This window comes from Dermacentor andersoni, chromosome 9, assembly GCF_023375885.2.
Source record: "Dermacentor andersoni chromosome 9, qqDerAnde1_hic_scaffold, whole genome shotgun sequence".
In the NCBI taxonomy this organism is placed as follows: Eukaryota; Metazoa; Arthropoda; class Arachnida; order Ixodida; family Ixodidae; genus Dermacentor; species Dermacentor andersoni.
Genome location: NC_092822.1, coordinates 94,068,512 through 94,086,165, shown reverse-complemented (window position 1 = coordinate 94,086,165; position 17,654 = coordinate 94,068,512). Strand labels below are relative to the sequence as shown.

At 46.4% G+C, this 17,654-nt stretch overlaps 1 protein-coding gene across 6 annotated transcripts in view; it reads left to right on the top strand.

Annotated features, from left to right (window-relative positions):
• The window catches only part of mahj (LisH and WD40 domain-containing protein mahjong), a 136,229-nt gene that overhangs the window by 46,682 nt on the left and 71,893 nt on the right, over positions 1-17,654 (top strand). For all 6 annotated transcript variants that reach the window (XM_055069298.2, XM_055069299.2, XM_050176270.3 and 3 more), the window contains exons 12-16: positions 1,848-2,225; positions 7,679-7,781; positions 12,231-12,350; positions 13,002-13,073; positions 14,362-14,443. In XM_055069298.2, the coding sequence (XP_054925273.1) occupies positions 1,848-2,225; positions 7,679-7,781; positions 12,231-12,350; positions 13,002-13,073; positions 14,362-14,443 (755 nt within the window). The remainder of the gene's footprint in view (positions 1-1,847; positions 2,226-7,678; positions 7,782-12,230; positions 12,351-13,001; positions 13,074-14,361; positions 14,444-17,654) is intronic.

Sequence of the window (17,654 nt, the reverse complement as noted above, 5' to 3'; positions counted from 1 at the left end):
CGTGATGATTGCATTCATGAGGCTGACGTAACGCGCAGCTTCTGCCACTGTTGGGCCTGAATCGCCCGTTCTGTCGCCTTCCGTGTCGTCCTCATCACTGTCGCCAGTCGACACTTCGGCAATAACAGAGGCAACGATGGCGAAAAGTCGAACCTCGTAGCCGACATCTCTTTGCATTCCAAATGTCGCACACCGTAGTCAACAGCAGATCCCTGTCGTGTGCCATCACCGACTTCTTCGTGTGACGTTCGATAGCACGGACAATGTCTAATTTTTTTTCTATGCTGAGCTCCCGGCGTCTTCTTTATCCGAGCTTCGGCATGACGCGAGTCCTTGCTTGCACGACGCCACAACGCTCTCTGGCACGGCGTCGAAATGATGTTGATGTGGCTTCATGCGCGAACGCACAGGGCGCTTGGAGGCCATGTTTGCGAGACGAAAAGTGGAAACAGTACGTGTTAACCGACACGTACGCAATAAGCTGGTACGGTTTATGCGGATACAAAACACATTTTGTTCAATAACTGCTGAGTCGGGGATTTGACTGCACTACTTTTAAAACGAAACTGCTGTTTAAGCGGGTACAGTTTAATGAGGTTCTACTGTAAATGGAATTTACAGTAGTAAATTGTAAAAGGTAATTGTAAAATGTAAATGGAACTAATGTCCCTGGTCCCTCTAGGTTCTGTTTAAAGAGAGTTCACTGTACTTAGGTATCACAGAATAGAATCACATAGCGAACGTTCCAATTATTCGATTCACAAATCAAATATCCACCATATTATTTTTTTAATGTTCTATATATTCGGTGTGAAAACCCGCACAGGGCCACATTGCCGCATGCACTGTGGCAATGAGCTTGAACGCATGCCTGTTGACGTAAGTGACAGACAAAATTTTGGCTGTCACTTTTTGTACTGACATAGCACGGGCGTGCCATATTGAATCGTTGATTAAATCATTATCACATGCAGCTGGCGTTCTGTCACTTCCAGAACAAGCTAAACTCCAAATTTATCATGCACTCTTTGCTACCCACATAAATTATTGCTTCCTTGTCTGGGGCACCACAACTTTGCGTAACATGGAAGCCATTCTTCTGTTACAGAAAAAAAGATCACTTCAGTACACTGCGAACATCCCGTGCACTAACTCTACATACACGTTGTTTTCTCGTTATAAAATAATTAGTATAAATCATGTGTATATGTTTAGTTTATTTTTATTTATTCTGCTAATTAAAATTTTGAGTGTTTTTTTACAAGATTATCTGAAATATGCATACAACACAGTGACTCACGTACATGCAGCGCCGGCAGGTGCCTTGTAATGAGGGAATAATTTTTAATTCTTGGTTATTGTCCTTATTTTATGTTGCCATATTATCATTGAAATGATGATTGTTAGCTTTATGCATTGTGTTTATCTTTGTGTTATTTTGTCATTTGTGTTCACATTAAACATGTTATGTTCGCATATTGTACTAAAGATTTCCTGAATGTATGTGTTCATTGAATAATTTTCTTTGTTGCACTTGTAGTGTTCATTCTTTATTGTGTTATTCTTTTTACTGACTTCCTTTATCACTGTATTGTGCTGGCATACATTATTACACATCTGGTCCGTAAAACCGTTGTCATTTACATGGGCCCTCGGGCACTTTCAAGTGGTTTCCACCCACTTTTTGTCTGAGGGACCCCCACCTGCTGTGGGAAATAAAGAATTGATTGATTGATTGATTGATTGATTGATTGATTGATTTTAGCTTGACTTACTATTTGACTTCAGTGTCCCTCTGAACGAAGCATAGTGACTCCTTTGCCTTGCTTGGATTTCTATGCCCTCAGGAGTCTCGAGCCGTGGTCATCATCTGGCGCCACCGCCATGACGGCGTCAACAGTGGTGTCAGCAGTGCCCGGCTACCGGTGCAGGGCGTCGCGCTTCACGATCGAGGCAGTGTCGGAAAACATGTGGACGCTGCTGGAGCTGCTGCCCGCGCGGGCGCGCTGGACCCCCGTCGAAGACCTGGTGCGGTTGGGCGGGGTGTCTCTGCTGCTGCAGACGGTGGCGCTCTCCTACGACTGGAACCACTCCGGCAAGGCGGACACGGTGCGCGCCGCCCTCGACGTGCTCGCCGTCTGCTCGGTGGTGCCCCGGGCCCAGATCGCCCTGTGCCAGAACGTGGCCCTGCCTTCGGGGCAGGTCCGATCTGCTGCCGGCATGAGGTGACTAGAACGGCTTCCTATTTTATTGTTTCAAAAAGAAAAAGAGAACCGTCCTTCTCATGTGGGTGTGCTACTTGGTAAGGTGTTAGTACAAGTGCTAACCCTTTTCTGCAGTCGCACAAACAGCTTCTACCATAAAAACTGGAATATAAGTCGAACTTTTTTTAAAAAAAAACATTGCGGAAGGTTGACCCTCGTCTTATATACCGGACATTGGTGGAAAAACTACGGAAGTCTTGCAACAATGGGCGGATGAAGTAAAGAGCGGCCTTTGCCATCGCCATCAGCAGTAGCGCGGCGCGGCGACATTGTGGCACCGCCAATTCGCGTTTATATTGTCACAAAGTTATATTGGTTAAAGGCTGCTTTTTCACATTTTGTTTCAAAATGAGCGGAAGCCGACGGCAATTCACCGACGCCTTCAAGAAGAAGGTGATTGAGTACCCGCAGCACTAATTTGGAGTATCCGAAAAGAGTACAGCACTAATTTGGAGTATCCGAAAAGAGAATTCGGTACTGGCAGAGGCAGAAGCAGCAAACCAACAGAAAACGTCATTCCGTGGGCGGACCGCAGAACTGGAAGACAAGGTTGCGGAGTTCGTCCGAGAGCTGCGTGTAAGATCGCTGCCTGTGACTGCCGAAGGCATACGTTTGAAAGCGGTAGAGATCGCGCATGCCTCTGGACTGGGCAGCGAGAAGCACTCGTCATCCAGCTCTAGTTCATACGACTCTGATCAAAGGCGTTGCTCTGGTTCGGAGTAGCGCTTGCGCACTTCTTGCCCTTCTGTGTATTGTACACCCGGCCAATTTTTAACAGTATAGCGCGACCATCGACCCGCGTGTTTGTCAGCACTTTATCATCATGGCACAGAGCGGCGAAATAGCAAAAGTAAGCGCACATGTACACATGCGCGTATGTCGTTTGTTTCACCGCTCAGCGCCGTTAATAAGGTGCTGACAAGCACGCGGGTCGATAGTCGCGCGATACTGTTAGAAATTGGCCAGGTGCACATGCAAGCAGCATTTAAGTAAATACTGTCACTATTGTGCATGAGTTGCATTTGTTTCAAGGTAAGGGTGTCTTTCGGTACGTTTGCCATTGAAAAATATTTCTTTCATTTTTAGAATTCGTTAGTTGGGGGATCGACCTATATTCCGGTCCGACCTCTAGTCCGGTTTTTACGGTAGTTTTCATTTCAAGAACGATTCATCAATGGAATTATCTGGATAATAATGATGCTTTACACATTTCATGCCCACGTTTGTGCTGCACTTGACCTATTCATTAAAAAAAATTCGCGTTTGTTAATGGCGTCTTGAGTTTGTATGGTAGAAGCTTGTTAAACAAATTATTGGTCATACCATACCCTCATAAAGTATTCTAGTGAAGTTCATGCATCTTAAGTGTTGCATGCTGAATCTACGTGGATGCAGTAATTAAAAATGCACCCATTTCTACAGCGTCAGAGTAGATGTGCATCAGAACTTGCAGCATTATTTGCAGCACACTTGCACAGTTCCTTGAAACCCTTGAAAAATACCCCTGAAATTGAAAATTTCGTTTTCAAGGTCCTCGAACATCCTGCAATCCTTGTTTATTTTTTTCGTTGAAAACACCTGAATTTCTTGAGTAATGCAGTCAAAGGTCAATTTCGTGACTTGCCTTCTATGGCAGACCGGCATGGATCCAGCAAACTTCCCATTTTAGAAAAAAATAAATGTTGCAGTAAAATACGAAAGAAGAAAAAAAAGAGAGCCGTCGCACCTGCGTGAATGCTACCCCCACGCCTTTGATCTGCACGCCCTGCATGGCCCGCCTTTGTCGCTATCGCACCCTCTCTGACCTCTCTCCTTCCACCCCTTCGCAATCGGCACTGTCAGACTCTCATTTCGGAGGAGTGGAAGGGAGACGGGAGAAAGGCATGTGAGGCTGGCAACGCGGTAAACTCGTGCCACGTTGCATGCACTGCACAAAAACGGGTGCAGCAGCTCACATTGTGTTTTTTTTTTCGTGGCCCTCTCACCTTATCTTGGAGATAATCTGTGAAAGGTGCAATGATTTTGGCTAGCGAAGGTGGCCCATAGTGTCATCTCATCGAGGGCGACTCTATCAGCTGCTGTGGCGGAGTGAACATGAAAGCTTCGCAGGCTTCCTTTCGTTCTGTCGATGTAAAGATGTCGACACGGTTCAAAATCGTATCTTTGGTTGCAGACTCTAAAATTCAATAAAATGACTTTCTTTTCCTCAGTGAAATTCTTTCTTTCTTTTCAGATTGCATGATTATGCGAAAAGCTTTATGGCCGCTTCTGTGCAAGACTGCACTTCTTTGCGTATAAAGCCCAAGTTCACTATTAACGAAATTTTAATGTGACATAGTAAAGTGGCGATTTTGCCGACTTCATTGCAGCTAAGTACATGTATAACCATGGTGTTTTGGAAATGTTATAATAAATAACTGCTGCATGGGATGATGCTCTGCACCCTTGAAAAAGCTTTGACGGAGCCTTGAAATTTTTTGAATATGGTTTAATTTGTGTCTTGGAGGCTTGTACAAACCCTGTTGCAAGCATCAGTGGTGAAGCAACAATCTGAAACAACCTCGCGCGAATCCACTGCATCACGAGTGTGGTGGTGAGCATCGTGTCTCAACACAGGGGCTCAACTGTGGCCCTCAGTAGCCTGTTTTCGGGGCTGCATCATCACACTTTGTGAATTGCAGTGGAACGTTTGCATCAGTGCACTTCTCCTGCTACCGTGGTTTAGACCAACAGTTTAACAGTCTGGAAAAAATAGATGGAAAAGAGATCAGCTGACTTTAGTAACTTCTACGATACTGGACTCGTTTACTACAACAGCACCGGAGGTTTCGTGTTGGGCAACGCCATCTTCTCGAGCACAATTCCTTGGAAATGTGTTCATTGCTGTCCTGATCTGCTACGATGCTGCCTGTTGTGGCCCCTGAAATCAAAATGCACAGACACCCCACGATACATTGGTATGATGGTTTTCTTGACTGTGGAAAGATTTAGTACAAGGCAAGCTGCAAAGTAGATGGCCACTTGGTCCCCTTTGCTGACCCATCTTTTAGCAGTGGGAGCGTAAAGGATAGTGCCAAACAGGTTGGGGGTTGGGGGGGGGTGCAGTGATTTAATGACTTAGTCACATCATACCGTATTTACCCGTATAATTTGTGCACCCCTAATATTTAGCCAGCTTTACAAGAAAAAAATTTTCTCGCATATTTTGTGCTCCTCGTCCTGCCCCAGCTAGCTTGCTGGCGCGCCCACGGAGAGACTTTGGACGGCCGCGCTCCTTGCCGCGCAGGCGAGTGCAGTCATACACATGACGGGCTGCGAGTGTGAAGTGCCTTCTTACGAGGACTTCGTTCTTTTCTCCGGAAGCCCCCAAACTACACTGGATCGTACCCGAACACGCGAACCTGTTCACCGGTTTTCGGAACTGCTCGAGCGTTTGCCTCCATCTCCCTTTCTCTCCCGCCATGAGAATGCATGCACGCAACACGGCACGGACTATTTTCTGCGTCGGACGCGCGCGAGGGCCAGTTGCGCCAACTTGTACCCACGTGGCCCCTCATTCTCTACGTCTGCGCTGCAGCGCATCTTTTGTTGATTTAGAAAATTTAGGTTTTGCCATCAGCCAGTCGTGTTTTCGCTGTTCGCTTGAGATGGGCTACAATAACTATTTGGCGAAATTCAAGCTCACTCTTATAGAGTTTGCCAAAGAAAACAGGAACCGTGCTGCCACCAAGCACTTCAGCGTGAATGCGAGTCACGTTCGGTACTGGAGAAAGCAGAAGAGTTCGCTTGTAAATACAAGACCTAGAAGGAGAGCGTTCCAAAGATGCTGAAGTTCGGGGCAAGAAAGATAGCGCAGGAGAAAAAGGTCCCTGCTTCGTCGTTCAAGGCAAGCAGGGGGTGGGTGCCGCGTTTCAAGAGATGCCATCAGCTGTCTCTCAGACAGAGACCAAGCCTCTGCCAGCGGTTGCCACATGATTACGAGGAGAAGGTTGTTCTGTTTCACCGTTTTGTGATTGGGCTATGCGAAACTGGAAACCTCGACATGTCCCAGATTGGGAACACAGACGAAACACTGTTGACCTTTGATATTCCACCTAACGCAGTAGTGAGCGAGAAAGGCGTCTCGTTCGTTCCTATAAAGACAACCAGCTGTGAAAAGGAACACTGCACGGTTATGCTTGCCATGACAGCCGGTGGCCGAAAACAACCGCCGTTCGCGATCTTCAAGCTGAAGATCACAAACGGATTTTTATTTGGACCTCTCCACCAGTGATTCCGAATAGACCATGCATGACCAGATCTGGCTGGGTAAAGTATGTGATAATTCTGTTAAACAGGTACCCTTCGTTTGCGCTATAATTTTTCTTTTTAAGGTATATATCGCGGTCGTTGCTATGTCTTGCACATCATTTCGGATGTGTTCGCGACATCTCCACGTAATCTGCGCACCCCTTTTTCGGAGCTCTAAAATCGAAAAAAGAAGTGTGCAAATTATGCGAGTAAATACGGTAGTGAAAACTCCAAGCCTGAAATTGAAGTGCTCCTCTCTGAGCCCTGTCGGGAAATTCGCTTATACACTAGAACTCTAGAACTTGTTAAGCACCATGCAGGGAGTGCAAGAATTTTTTTTACAGGGTTCAGTAATAGCTGAGATAGAAGCAAATGAAGTTTTGGAAGGTCATGGTGCGAGGAAGTGAGATACCCTCTCCACAGCCGAAGCACTCTCCCATTTCCTCAAACAGTGTCCGCTGGTGACATTCCTTTGTTGCCCTCTACTGTGTTGGAGACGGGGGCCCACATAAAGTTCGCATCACGACTTTTGCTTTCTCCGCCGACCCCTTTTGTTCTCTCCTGTTGCGCCTTGCATTCCAGAGGTTGTTTTATTCTGCCACTGTGCAGAATTGGTGAAGCCGAGGTTTACTTACAGGGTATTTACAAACTGTACCAACTCTACATGCGCAAGATGGCTGCCCGAACCAGCTGCAAGTTATTCTCACCTGATTATATTATTTGTTCATAGTCGGTTTGTATTCAACACCATGCCCCACTGCTCCGTAACAATACGCTCCATATCGCAGGAATGCCCAAGTTTTCGACACTGCTGCTGGTTATTTCAGTATTACTGGCACTTACACCTATGACATAGAAGTGCTACACCTGTGATGTTATTTCAGATGTTGAAGTGAGCGGCCCTTCTCGATGGAAAGGCTCGCAGGTTTTTAATTTTCAGCTGTTTTGTACATGCTACGTCGGTTTATTGTAGCTGTGCGATCTGCACTTGTCACTTTGGAATGCCGAGACTTGGCGAGTGGCTCCTAAAATGCTGGGTTGTTTGGGCTGACAGTGTAAATTCAAGTTTTGCAGACGGAGACATTGTGTTTATATTATATTGCAACCACGCTCTGTTTTTCCAGTGTTATATTAGCTGCAGCTGATGGGGAAATTGTTGCTGACCCCGATGTCCAGAGGTCGGCCCTCAACGTCGTCATCAACTGTGTCTGTGGGCCCATGTCGAGGGTGAGCAAGCCAGTGGCTTTCATTTGTATGCATCTTGTTGTGTCGGTAATCTCGGGCCTTTGTAGTTGTTACTTTGGAAAAATGTGGTAAAAGACAAGTACTTTACTGTGTTGGTTTACCGACTCTCACTCGTCCATGTGCCTTCAGCTGAAAGCGAATTAGAGTTGTACAGCGTATATAGTGTAAAATACTGACTATGGAATTTTAATATACAGTAGAACCTTTTTGATGCGTTCCCATTACGTACGTTTACCCGGCGCCAACGTTTGCAATCCAGAGCACAAAAAATGGCCCAATAGTGTTACGCTCATTTTTTACCAATTCATACTATCCCGGAAAACATGATTTTTCGGCAGCAGTGTTCAGTACATTGCCAAACTGCGATTGTATGATACGTTTTCTGGCTGCTAGATCCCATGTGAACAGAAAAAAGGCTTGAGGCACGTGCAATTGAAAACAGTATACAGCTGCCCGTCTCATGTGAGAACGACGGCGCGCACAGTTTCTTATTCTGTTGCCGGCAAATCTCTGCCAGGGTCATCACACACCACATTCACAGCTATCGCCGCCAAACCTATTGCGATGCGCACCTTCACCTATCTGTTTCGCAGCGTGTGGTGTGTAGTGCCATTGATGTCATCCAAACGTGCCACCATTGCCTGCTGCCGCCGGTACGATGTGGGCATGAATGTGGGCATGACGTTTCGCTTCGGCCACATCCGGCGTTGCCCACTAGCTCAGTTTCGCTCCAGTTTACCACGGCCGTCTTTAAACACTGCGTAGTAGGAAAATAACAAAACATGTCTCAGGCCGCCGAAGCTCCACCAGCTCGACGCGCATCGGCTTCTCGCGCCGCAGCGATCTGCGACATGCTTCGCATTATAACGATGTCAACGATAGTTGACTCTGAAATTCCAAGCGTGGAAGGCTTTTAGCTCCCGTTGTCGGCGACCGTCAAGTGACCTTCAGCCAAAAGCAAGAACTGTTATCTGGGCAAGTTGCAAGAACAAAACGAGATCATTCAAACAACCAGTCAAAACTTAAGAAAATGGTGTCTCTGGCCCCCAACCCCTTGTACAGGACCACTATACATATGCTAGTTACAGCCCAAACAAGTTACAAAACTATTGCTTCTGTCATTTCCAATAGCGACGTTCAAAAGGCAGATATAGGGCACCATGCACTGGGAAATGGAATTTGTTGCAGATCTACTGCGCTCGCCGAGCTGCGGCATGGCGTGGCGCCGGAAGAGTCTGATGCACGGCTTTGCCTCCAAGGAGGAAGGAAAAATTTAGGAAAGAGCATTACGTCACGCAGCCAGCCTTGGCAAGCAAACGCTCGGTGAAGCCAGCTCTTTGCTCAGTGGTGGCCCAAGACGTAACCTCTTGCGTCGAGATCACGGAGCAAGAATTGAGATTTGCTGAGACGTTTGGTCGCGCCTTCTTCAGGCATTTTTCTTCCTCTAGCTGGGCAGTGCGCTCTGTCTCCCTGACACCTTTTGCTGCCTGTCGTGTCTCCTTCAGCCGGTTTCCCTTCTTCTAGCTGGGCAGCGTCCATGTGGACCTGTGCACAGTATGGCGCGGTGTGGTGGGGTGTGGTGAGGTGTGCCGTTGCAAACATGCGGCACTCATTTTAAGATTATGACTAGTATCATCTGCAACCATTCTGCTTTGCCGATTGCCACTTCATGCTTACATCTACTCTCGATTATGGGAGAGGCAACTCATTTTTTTTTTTAGTCACTTTGGATCCTATGTTTTCCCAATTAGTATGTTTCTTCTCATGTTTTTTTTTTTCAATATGTATGAACATGGTTCTACTGTATATAGGTTTTAGTACAGAAAAACATATTCCTGAGCTCACAGCAAATACTTGACAGACCAACTGTAGCGACTTCACAAAGTATTTAAAAAAAATCAAAGGCAAAAGAACAGATCGGACATTGCATTTTATGACACAATGCTAACATTACTACATAAATATTAAAAAGTAGAAGGGTTAACGTTTTGGCTTGGGTAGAAGTTGGTTTGAGTTTGTGGGATTTTTGGATTTAATTTCTCAATGTCTGTCATGTACTATGTTCTTAAAATATATCAGCAAATTATAGTATGAAAATTGTAGGAGGAATCACACGGAAATATGTGCTTTGTTTTCCCTTGTCTATACAGTAGAACCCTGTTAATACTTTTGTCAAGTAACCGTGGTAAAAAAAAAAAAAAAATGCAAGCCGCAAACAAGTAACAGCAAGAAAGGCCCAAAGTCAGCACAGCAACATCTGATACAGTTTTGCATGCATATTTGTTTAAAAGGGCGCATACTATGTTCTGTGACAGTGGGCCCTTTCCATTTTTAACCCTTTGACCCCCAATCCCAAACTGTGCTCATGGGAGGTTGTACAAATATTGCCAGTGACAAGTCGCACTCCTTCAGACAAAGTTGCATTGCTCCCACTGCCAAAGACAAGTTACCAGGGTGTCTATCAACCGAGAAAACCGGGAGTTCTCAGGGATTTTGAATAGTCGGAAAAAACTCGGGGGAACTTGTGCTATGATCAGGAAAAATTAGCCGTCATTTTATTGAAAGGGAATGAAAGTCGTCGTAGTGCTGGCTCGAGTAAAAGAGGGGAATCGTAACGAAATGTCTTTGACGCCGTGTCGTCGGCTGGAGGAGTTGCCAGTGTACAGTCAACGACCGATTTTCTGGATGCCCCATTTTAGGGAAATGCCCGATAATTCGGACGGCTTCATGGCACCACCATGTGCCCCATAGAGTCAATGTATAAGAACATCTGTAATTTCAGATGCAAGAACCCTCGGCTGTCCGATTTTCCGGACTTATTGCCATGACCGCAGGTCCGAAACAGCATTGATCAAAGCCAACACCGCCGTTTTTATTATCTTGCCGCCTCGAACCATCGCTCTCGCACGCAGATCCGCTGGCAGCCATAGCCACGACCGCGGCAATGCAAGGCTAGCTGCTTCAATGTTCGCTATTAAAGTTCTTGCCATTCAGTGCTCTGTTTTTCATTGAAAGAATTCGCTGCTGTCAGTAATGGCACCGACTTCGCCTTCGTAATCCTCACGATTGGCTTCGAAGCTTAGAAGGTATGGCGCGTAGCATAATGCCGGTTCCCGAATGACAGCTTCGCCTCGGCACAGGGATATTACGCGGCAAAGCATGCATGAAGTTTTGCGGTGAAACTTAACAAGTGTGGGAAGGAGCAATTGTCACGGGACACAGTATGTATTCCATAATTATACACGCGTGCACCCACTTTCTCCTGTCATAGTACAAGCACCAATATGCCTAATAGGTGTACAGAGTTTTTTCGGACATGCCTGTAAGGATTCGAGCCCTTAGGGGCAGTAAAAGTAAATTTTTTCAAACTGCCCGATTTGATTTTTCGGACGTTTTCGTGGCCCCTGGGGAGTCCGAAAAATTGGATGTTGACTGTACAACTGACCAAGAGGATGCCTCAAATGGTCCGTGGGGCGAACGTGCAGCAGCACGAGGACAAGAACTGAAATGACCGTCGCATTCAGGAATGATTGGGAAAGAAACTGTGCTGCCTCTACTTTGAAGGAGCTTGAGCTCAAAAAGCAAAGTGTTGGCTGACGGAAAGATGCAGGTGACCCTCATCCAAACCAAAATAAACTCTTGAAAGCAGTGAAACACAAAACAGAGGCATTGTGCATGGGCTGAGAGTATGCGAGGACAGTTGAGGCGGACTTTTCAGCTGCTGAGAAAATCTCGCTCATGGCAAAGTTCAGGCCTAATACCAATGAATTTGCTATCACTTGATAGAAATAGCTCATTTTTGAAAATATTTGCTTTTGCATCCATCTATTTTTATTCATTCTTGAAAATGTTCAACTCAATTTGCAATAACATTTACCATTTTTCTTTTTTGAAGATATTTGCTCCGCGTTTTACTATCCCCTCCCTTCAATTTTCTATTTTGAATAAGATAAACAATACTACTTATTATTCAAGCTGGATTAGTTTTTTTTTTTTATTTTCTTCAAATGCTTACTTGCGAGACAGCATCGACTGATGTGGTGTCAGCCTGTCTTGACATAAAATAAAGTTCTGTGTCACTCAGGGAAAACCTGGAGAACTCAGGGAACTTGAAATTGTTGACTTGGTAGACACCCTGTTACGGTCAGTAATTGGCTTTGGGTTCAATTTTCAACCCTAAGGGCATTAGTGTCAAGGGCATTAGAAGTCGGCAAAAACTGTGTGGTCGTTGGTCTTAATTATGCACTGGGAACACTGTTCTTCCAGTGAAATGTTAAGTTTTGAATAAATAGCCTAAACTAATGCAGTGTTTTAATCTAGTCAGTCAATATGAAACAAACAGAAGTCAACTGTATCTTGATTTGGTGCAATGAAGGGCACTGAAATGTCTTTGTTTGCATGAATGCGTGCTTCCCTTTCCTCCGGCAACAGTTAGGAGGCAGCGTCGGACGAGTTGTGTCGGGCAGCGTGCGGAAGCGGGCTGCAGTCAAGAGCGGCGAGGACTTGCTGAGCAAGATGTGGAACTGCGTCCGGGCCAACAACGGCATCATGGTACGAGCAAATTGACCTCCGCAATCTGAAAGACGGCACTAAATTCTGCGGTTACCCGCTGTCGGGAATGCGCTGTACTGATCCTTTGGACGCTACACAGTTTTGTGGAGGGAAGTTCAGTGCTAGTACCCGCGGAAGCCAACGGCATGACACTTTGGCCAGCAAGGTCGAGGTGTTGTGCCAAAGGCTTTTGAGATGTGTCTACCATCTGCACTGCCACATCACTGATGTTCATTGAATGCTGTTTCCCCCTTCACCAATACCCACTTCGGTGCCGTAGAGTACCAGCAGTCTTGGTTATCTGTAGCTTAGGTGAGTGCGTACTCACGATGGTAATCATATGTGCACTTGTAATCAAGATAAACCTGTGGGTATTCAAGCAGGCCTGGAAAGGCTGCAGCTGAACTGGTTTAGCTCCCATCTGTGTGTGACAAGCCATTTCATACTGGTTACTATTAAGACAGTACTTAAGCTCTACGCTTGGCCTAAGCTGCTTCAGGACGAGTCTGAAATAGCAGGACGACCAAACTTTGAGTATTTGTCCTAATTGATGGAAATCCGTTGTCCGCTGCAGCTGTTCAGGCTATGATACTGAAGTCAACATTTTCTCAGCAGAAGGGATATGAGAACAATGTTTTTAACTCCATGCAGGTGTTGCTGAATCTGCTGACTGTAAAGAGCCCCATCACCGACGCAGATTCCATGCGTGCCCTCGCTTGTAAAGTAAGTCCTGTCACAATGTGTGTTAAGCAGTTGTATGTTGCTAGTGAAATCACCGTATTCTGTTGGATGTAGTGTGGCATGTGGCCACACTACATCCAGCCGTCCAGGTGCCAGCACACTCATTCACTGGGCCTCTTAGATTTTCTCAGTTCTGGCAGTCCGCTGGCACCTAGACGGCAGCCAGCTAGTTCCGGTCCAGACAGGAAGTCACCTGGGCTGGGATCCCAAAACCATGGAGGAGACAACCAAAAGCTGCCCGAAGTTTGCAAAATCGAACGTCGGGGCAACTGGCCATAGGATAAATGTAAACATGCTACCGGCATGGCAGCGACCGGTGAGCTTGGCATGTGCTGCCGCGGGCACAGCAACCCGAGAAAAAATAAGGTGCTCTGGCAGCCTGGGGGTAGCCAGAAGGGGATGACCGAAGTGGCCCACTGCTGCCATGTGAAAAGCAACTGCAAGCGACGCTGCCTCGTTGTCTAGGCAACTTGTGTGCGACGGGGCACTTCCCAAAGCACGATGGCCATGACGTGTTTCCTGCTCCAGCAATCACTGCAGAGTTTTGAACACCACGGTTGGTCTTTCTGACCTGAACTCTGTGGTCGCAGCGGAATGTGCAGAGGTGCACTAGGGCTCCAAGTGATAAAAGTGCAGATAGAGAGGCTTCTCCGGGAGTCGATGTCAGGGCTCCTCCTGCAAGAGATTGCACAACCACAAATCACGCCAATTTGTTTGCGCTGTTAATTGGAATTTGCAGTGTCTGCAGAATTTCTTTTTAACTGCTTTTCGTTGTCGCAGATGCAAAGTATGGAATTCTTTGGGTAGTATTTCTCTGGTATTCTCGCAGTCGAGACGTCAAGATATCTGGAGTCGGGTACAAAAGCTTTGCAATATAAGGAGAAAAAAAATGCATGAGTTGAGATTGCGCAACCACAAGGCATGCCAATTTGTTTGCACTGTGAATTGGAATTTGCAGTGGCGAGAAAGATACTTCCGACTGCGCTGATATTTCAAGATATCAGAGCTTGAGTTAACGAGAGTTTATTGAACTTTGAAAACTTTGAATACTGAATTTTGAACGATACAGCCTAATGGTCCTTTGAATATTTAAAGATATTGAATATCGCAGAAGTCAAATTGAGGTGGTTCTAACTGGTTCTACCTGTGTTGGAAGCAATATAAATTTTTTGCTGATGCTGCGTTCTCTAGACTTTTGTTCCCAACTGTACTGTGTGTCCTATAATTACCTCGTTGGTTATTTGTGTGCATTGTTTCTTGTTCATTACAGGCACTGTGTGGCTTGGCGCGCTGTAGCACAGTGAAGCAAATCATCAGCAAACTCCCCCTCTTCACCAGTGGGCAGCTTCAAGGTGAGCAACATAGCCCGTGTGGTTGCCAGCAGAGTGACGACTTCTGCTTATCAAAGCGAAATTTTCTAGGGTAACCTTCCTCCGATTTTGTTGACCATGCTTGCTGCTGCTGTCTTCTTAGCAAGTAGCTCACTTGCAATTGCTTTGTATGGAGCCCCCATATGTACTGTACTTACTACTGCGCCAGTGGTTGGCTCTGTTCTCTACAGAATTACTGAATCATTTAACAAATGCTTTCGTATCTATCCAGCAGCATTGGCAACACAGCATTGGCGATACAGCATTGGCAACAGCCTGCTGCCATCAGACAGGCTGTCATCGCCATGACGAAGTGGCAACAGGGCACGTGTTTGCGAAGGTTGCTGTCGGTTCATTGTAGTGTTACTATACTGACTCTAGAGGAAAAGTCAGGCAAAAGAAGGGGCAACTGCAAAGATACCATGATATTGCTACCTCCCATTTGCATAATACTAACATGAATCAAAATATGCAGAAACAAGCATTTTCTCATAGCACATACATATGGATAATGTGTGAAGTTCATTCTATATACTTTTGACCAAAGTTTTTCGACTATTTGTTGATCGTTTATGTGACATTTATAATATGTAAAAGGATGTGTTTGCAAGCGCCTGAACTGGATGGCACCACCATACTGAGGGAGGCTGGGGACTGCATTGATTGCTCGTCTTGTCTGATTCGCATCTCATCGTCTGTGCCTGTACGCCTGCACAGAGTATCAACATGGCGGCGGTGCCCTTGGGGTTACAGATTTCAGTGCACGGGTGTTATGCAGGGAGCTTCTCTAGAGTTGTCTCTAGAGTTTTCGTCTAGAATAATCGTTCGATCGCTGGCACGTTGGCCTGGCCTTCGAGATCTCCCTGGCACAATATTGGCGGTCACGTCCAGGCCGCACTTGCACCTTGCACGACTTGGCTTCTTGCACGCACGGCTTGGCTATGCGCGGTGGTGTGCAATATTTGCGCATTCGTTTCTCACCCTTTCTGTGGTGCGCCGCGCAGGCTGGCACCTGGGCACGGCCTCCGAGATGGCATTGGCAGCAGTGCATTCTCAGAGGCCACGAGCCGGCCGAGCCAAGCCGTGGCGGCGAAGTCCGCTTGCCTTTTCAGTCACACAGTGGAGCACTGTGTTTTGTTCCACGTGCTGTTCAACCACAATGAGCCAAGTGGAAAGCAGAAGCGAAAGATCACCACATTGGAACACAGGGGAGATATCAAAGGGCTGTAGCATTGGTTGCCAAGAACTTTTGGATTGCACACGCCGAAGATTCTTTTCTGTTTTATTAAAATTACATCCCACATGTGTCCACGTAACGGTTCTGCGGCCCTCAAAGCTGTCTTCTAAGGTCCATGTTTACAATTGTGCACCCCAATGTGCATATATTGCAGTTCTAAATGGCAATAACGGATATACTGAAGCAAATAACGAAGTAATTTCAGTGCCCCCTTCAACTTTGTCATAATGAGGTTCGAGTGTATAACCCTGGTGCCTTTCAGTGAACTAAAGTATGAGGGCCAACTTTGAGAGCCGTTATTTTAGAATTTTTTCTTGCTTCCTACTTTGCTTCGCTTGCTGATTTCTTCGGAAGTGCTAGGTCTATTTCAGTTCCTTTTTTTTTTCTGATGGTGAATAACCAAGGGTAACAATGATTGAAGCGCGGAGTTCGATCTAAATAAATGTTTTCACTGAGTATGCCTCAATTGTATTACAGTCGAACCCACTTATAACGATACTGGTTTTAACGATATATCGGTTATAACAGTGAGGAGCTGCTGCACTGTCAACTTTTGTATGTTTACCGTGGTGAAATAACCTGCTTACTACAATTCCCCAATGCCGCACAATCGGTTATGGAGATGAAGTCCGGCTGCTGGGTGTCCGTGCCGAAAGGTAGTAAAATGCAATCTCCTTGAAAAGAAAAAAAAAGAAAAAGAAAAAAGAAACGAGAGATTCGAGCCTCTGATGATGGCCCGCGGCCCCAGCAGCCGCCGCACACTCATTTTCCAGCCTTCTCCCACACCTCTCTCCCGTCACCCTTCCACCCCTCCGAACGGGAATGGGCTGCGCCCATAGCTCTATGCCGTGCCACCCTCCGAAACACGAATGGACCACGTCAACTGCGCTGCTCCCAGATTGCTCGCTGTCTCCTCATCCAGCACAGTTCTGCAAACAGCTTAATCACTCGTGGTCGTCTTTGTTGATTATGTTGAAATTGTTCCTGGCCGCATGGTTTCTCAGCCTCGTTTGACTCGCCGCCATCACGGAAGATGGCTGATCGGCCCGTGGATCATCAACAATGGACGACATTGCTGGTGAAAAGAAAGCGCACGGCTGTAGATTTGGCAACGAAGTGCTTCTAACTGATGAGACGATCGTTGCGAATGTGCTTGCATCGGATAGCAATGGCAACGATAAAAGCGATGTCGTGGTAGGGCAGGCTGCCTCAACGTTGTCCTCACAAAATGCCCAGCAGATAATTCAGTCCCTCCGGTGCTTCGTTTTCGGGAGGGACCTTCTGTTGCATCACGTGGAGCACTTGTATGCCTTGGAGAAGGATGTCGGCAAGCTTCGCATAAAGCATGCAAGGCTGATGGACATGGGGCTTTCTCGTGCAAGCCAGTGAGAAGTACGTGGCATGGCGCTTGTGGGGATCTCACCTCAGATTTCGCAAGCTGACAGGCTGCCGCAGCAACCTTCTCGCATTTTTTTAAAGGCCCCTTTTGGGGCCACCAAAGCGATGCCTCGGCGGAGCTCGCATATCGCTTGCCACCTGTGACCCCTCTTTGCAGTTGTTATACCAGTGCCATTCTTTAACGCCGACAGCCGCGGCTTGTTACACACAATCGGAATGCCCAGGAAACAGTTAACAAGTGACCACAATCAGCAGCCGGACGTAGGAAGGTGGTGGGGAGGGACACTGGCCTCCCCGCCATTATGGTTTTCTCACAGCAGCCCTGCCATCCCCCTATTTTTTTTTTTTTTTTTTCATGCAACCCGGTTATAACAACTATCGGTTAAAACAATGGAATTTTCGTCGCACTTGAATATTGTTACAAGTAGGATCGACTGTGTACACAGCTGAAACTTTTTGCTATCCCCAAACCTTGCCTCATCTCTTATTTATTTATTCAAAGTACCTTACAGGCCCGAAGAAGGGGCATTGGTTAAGGGAAGCTTCAAAAATTTTACA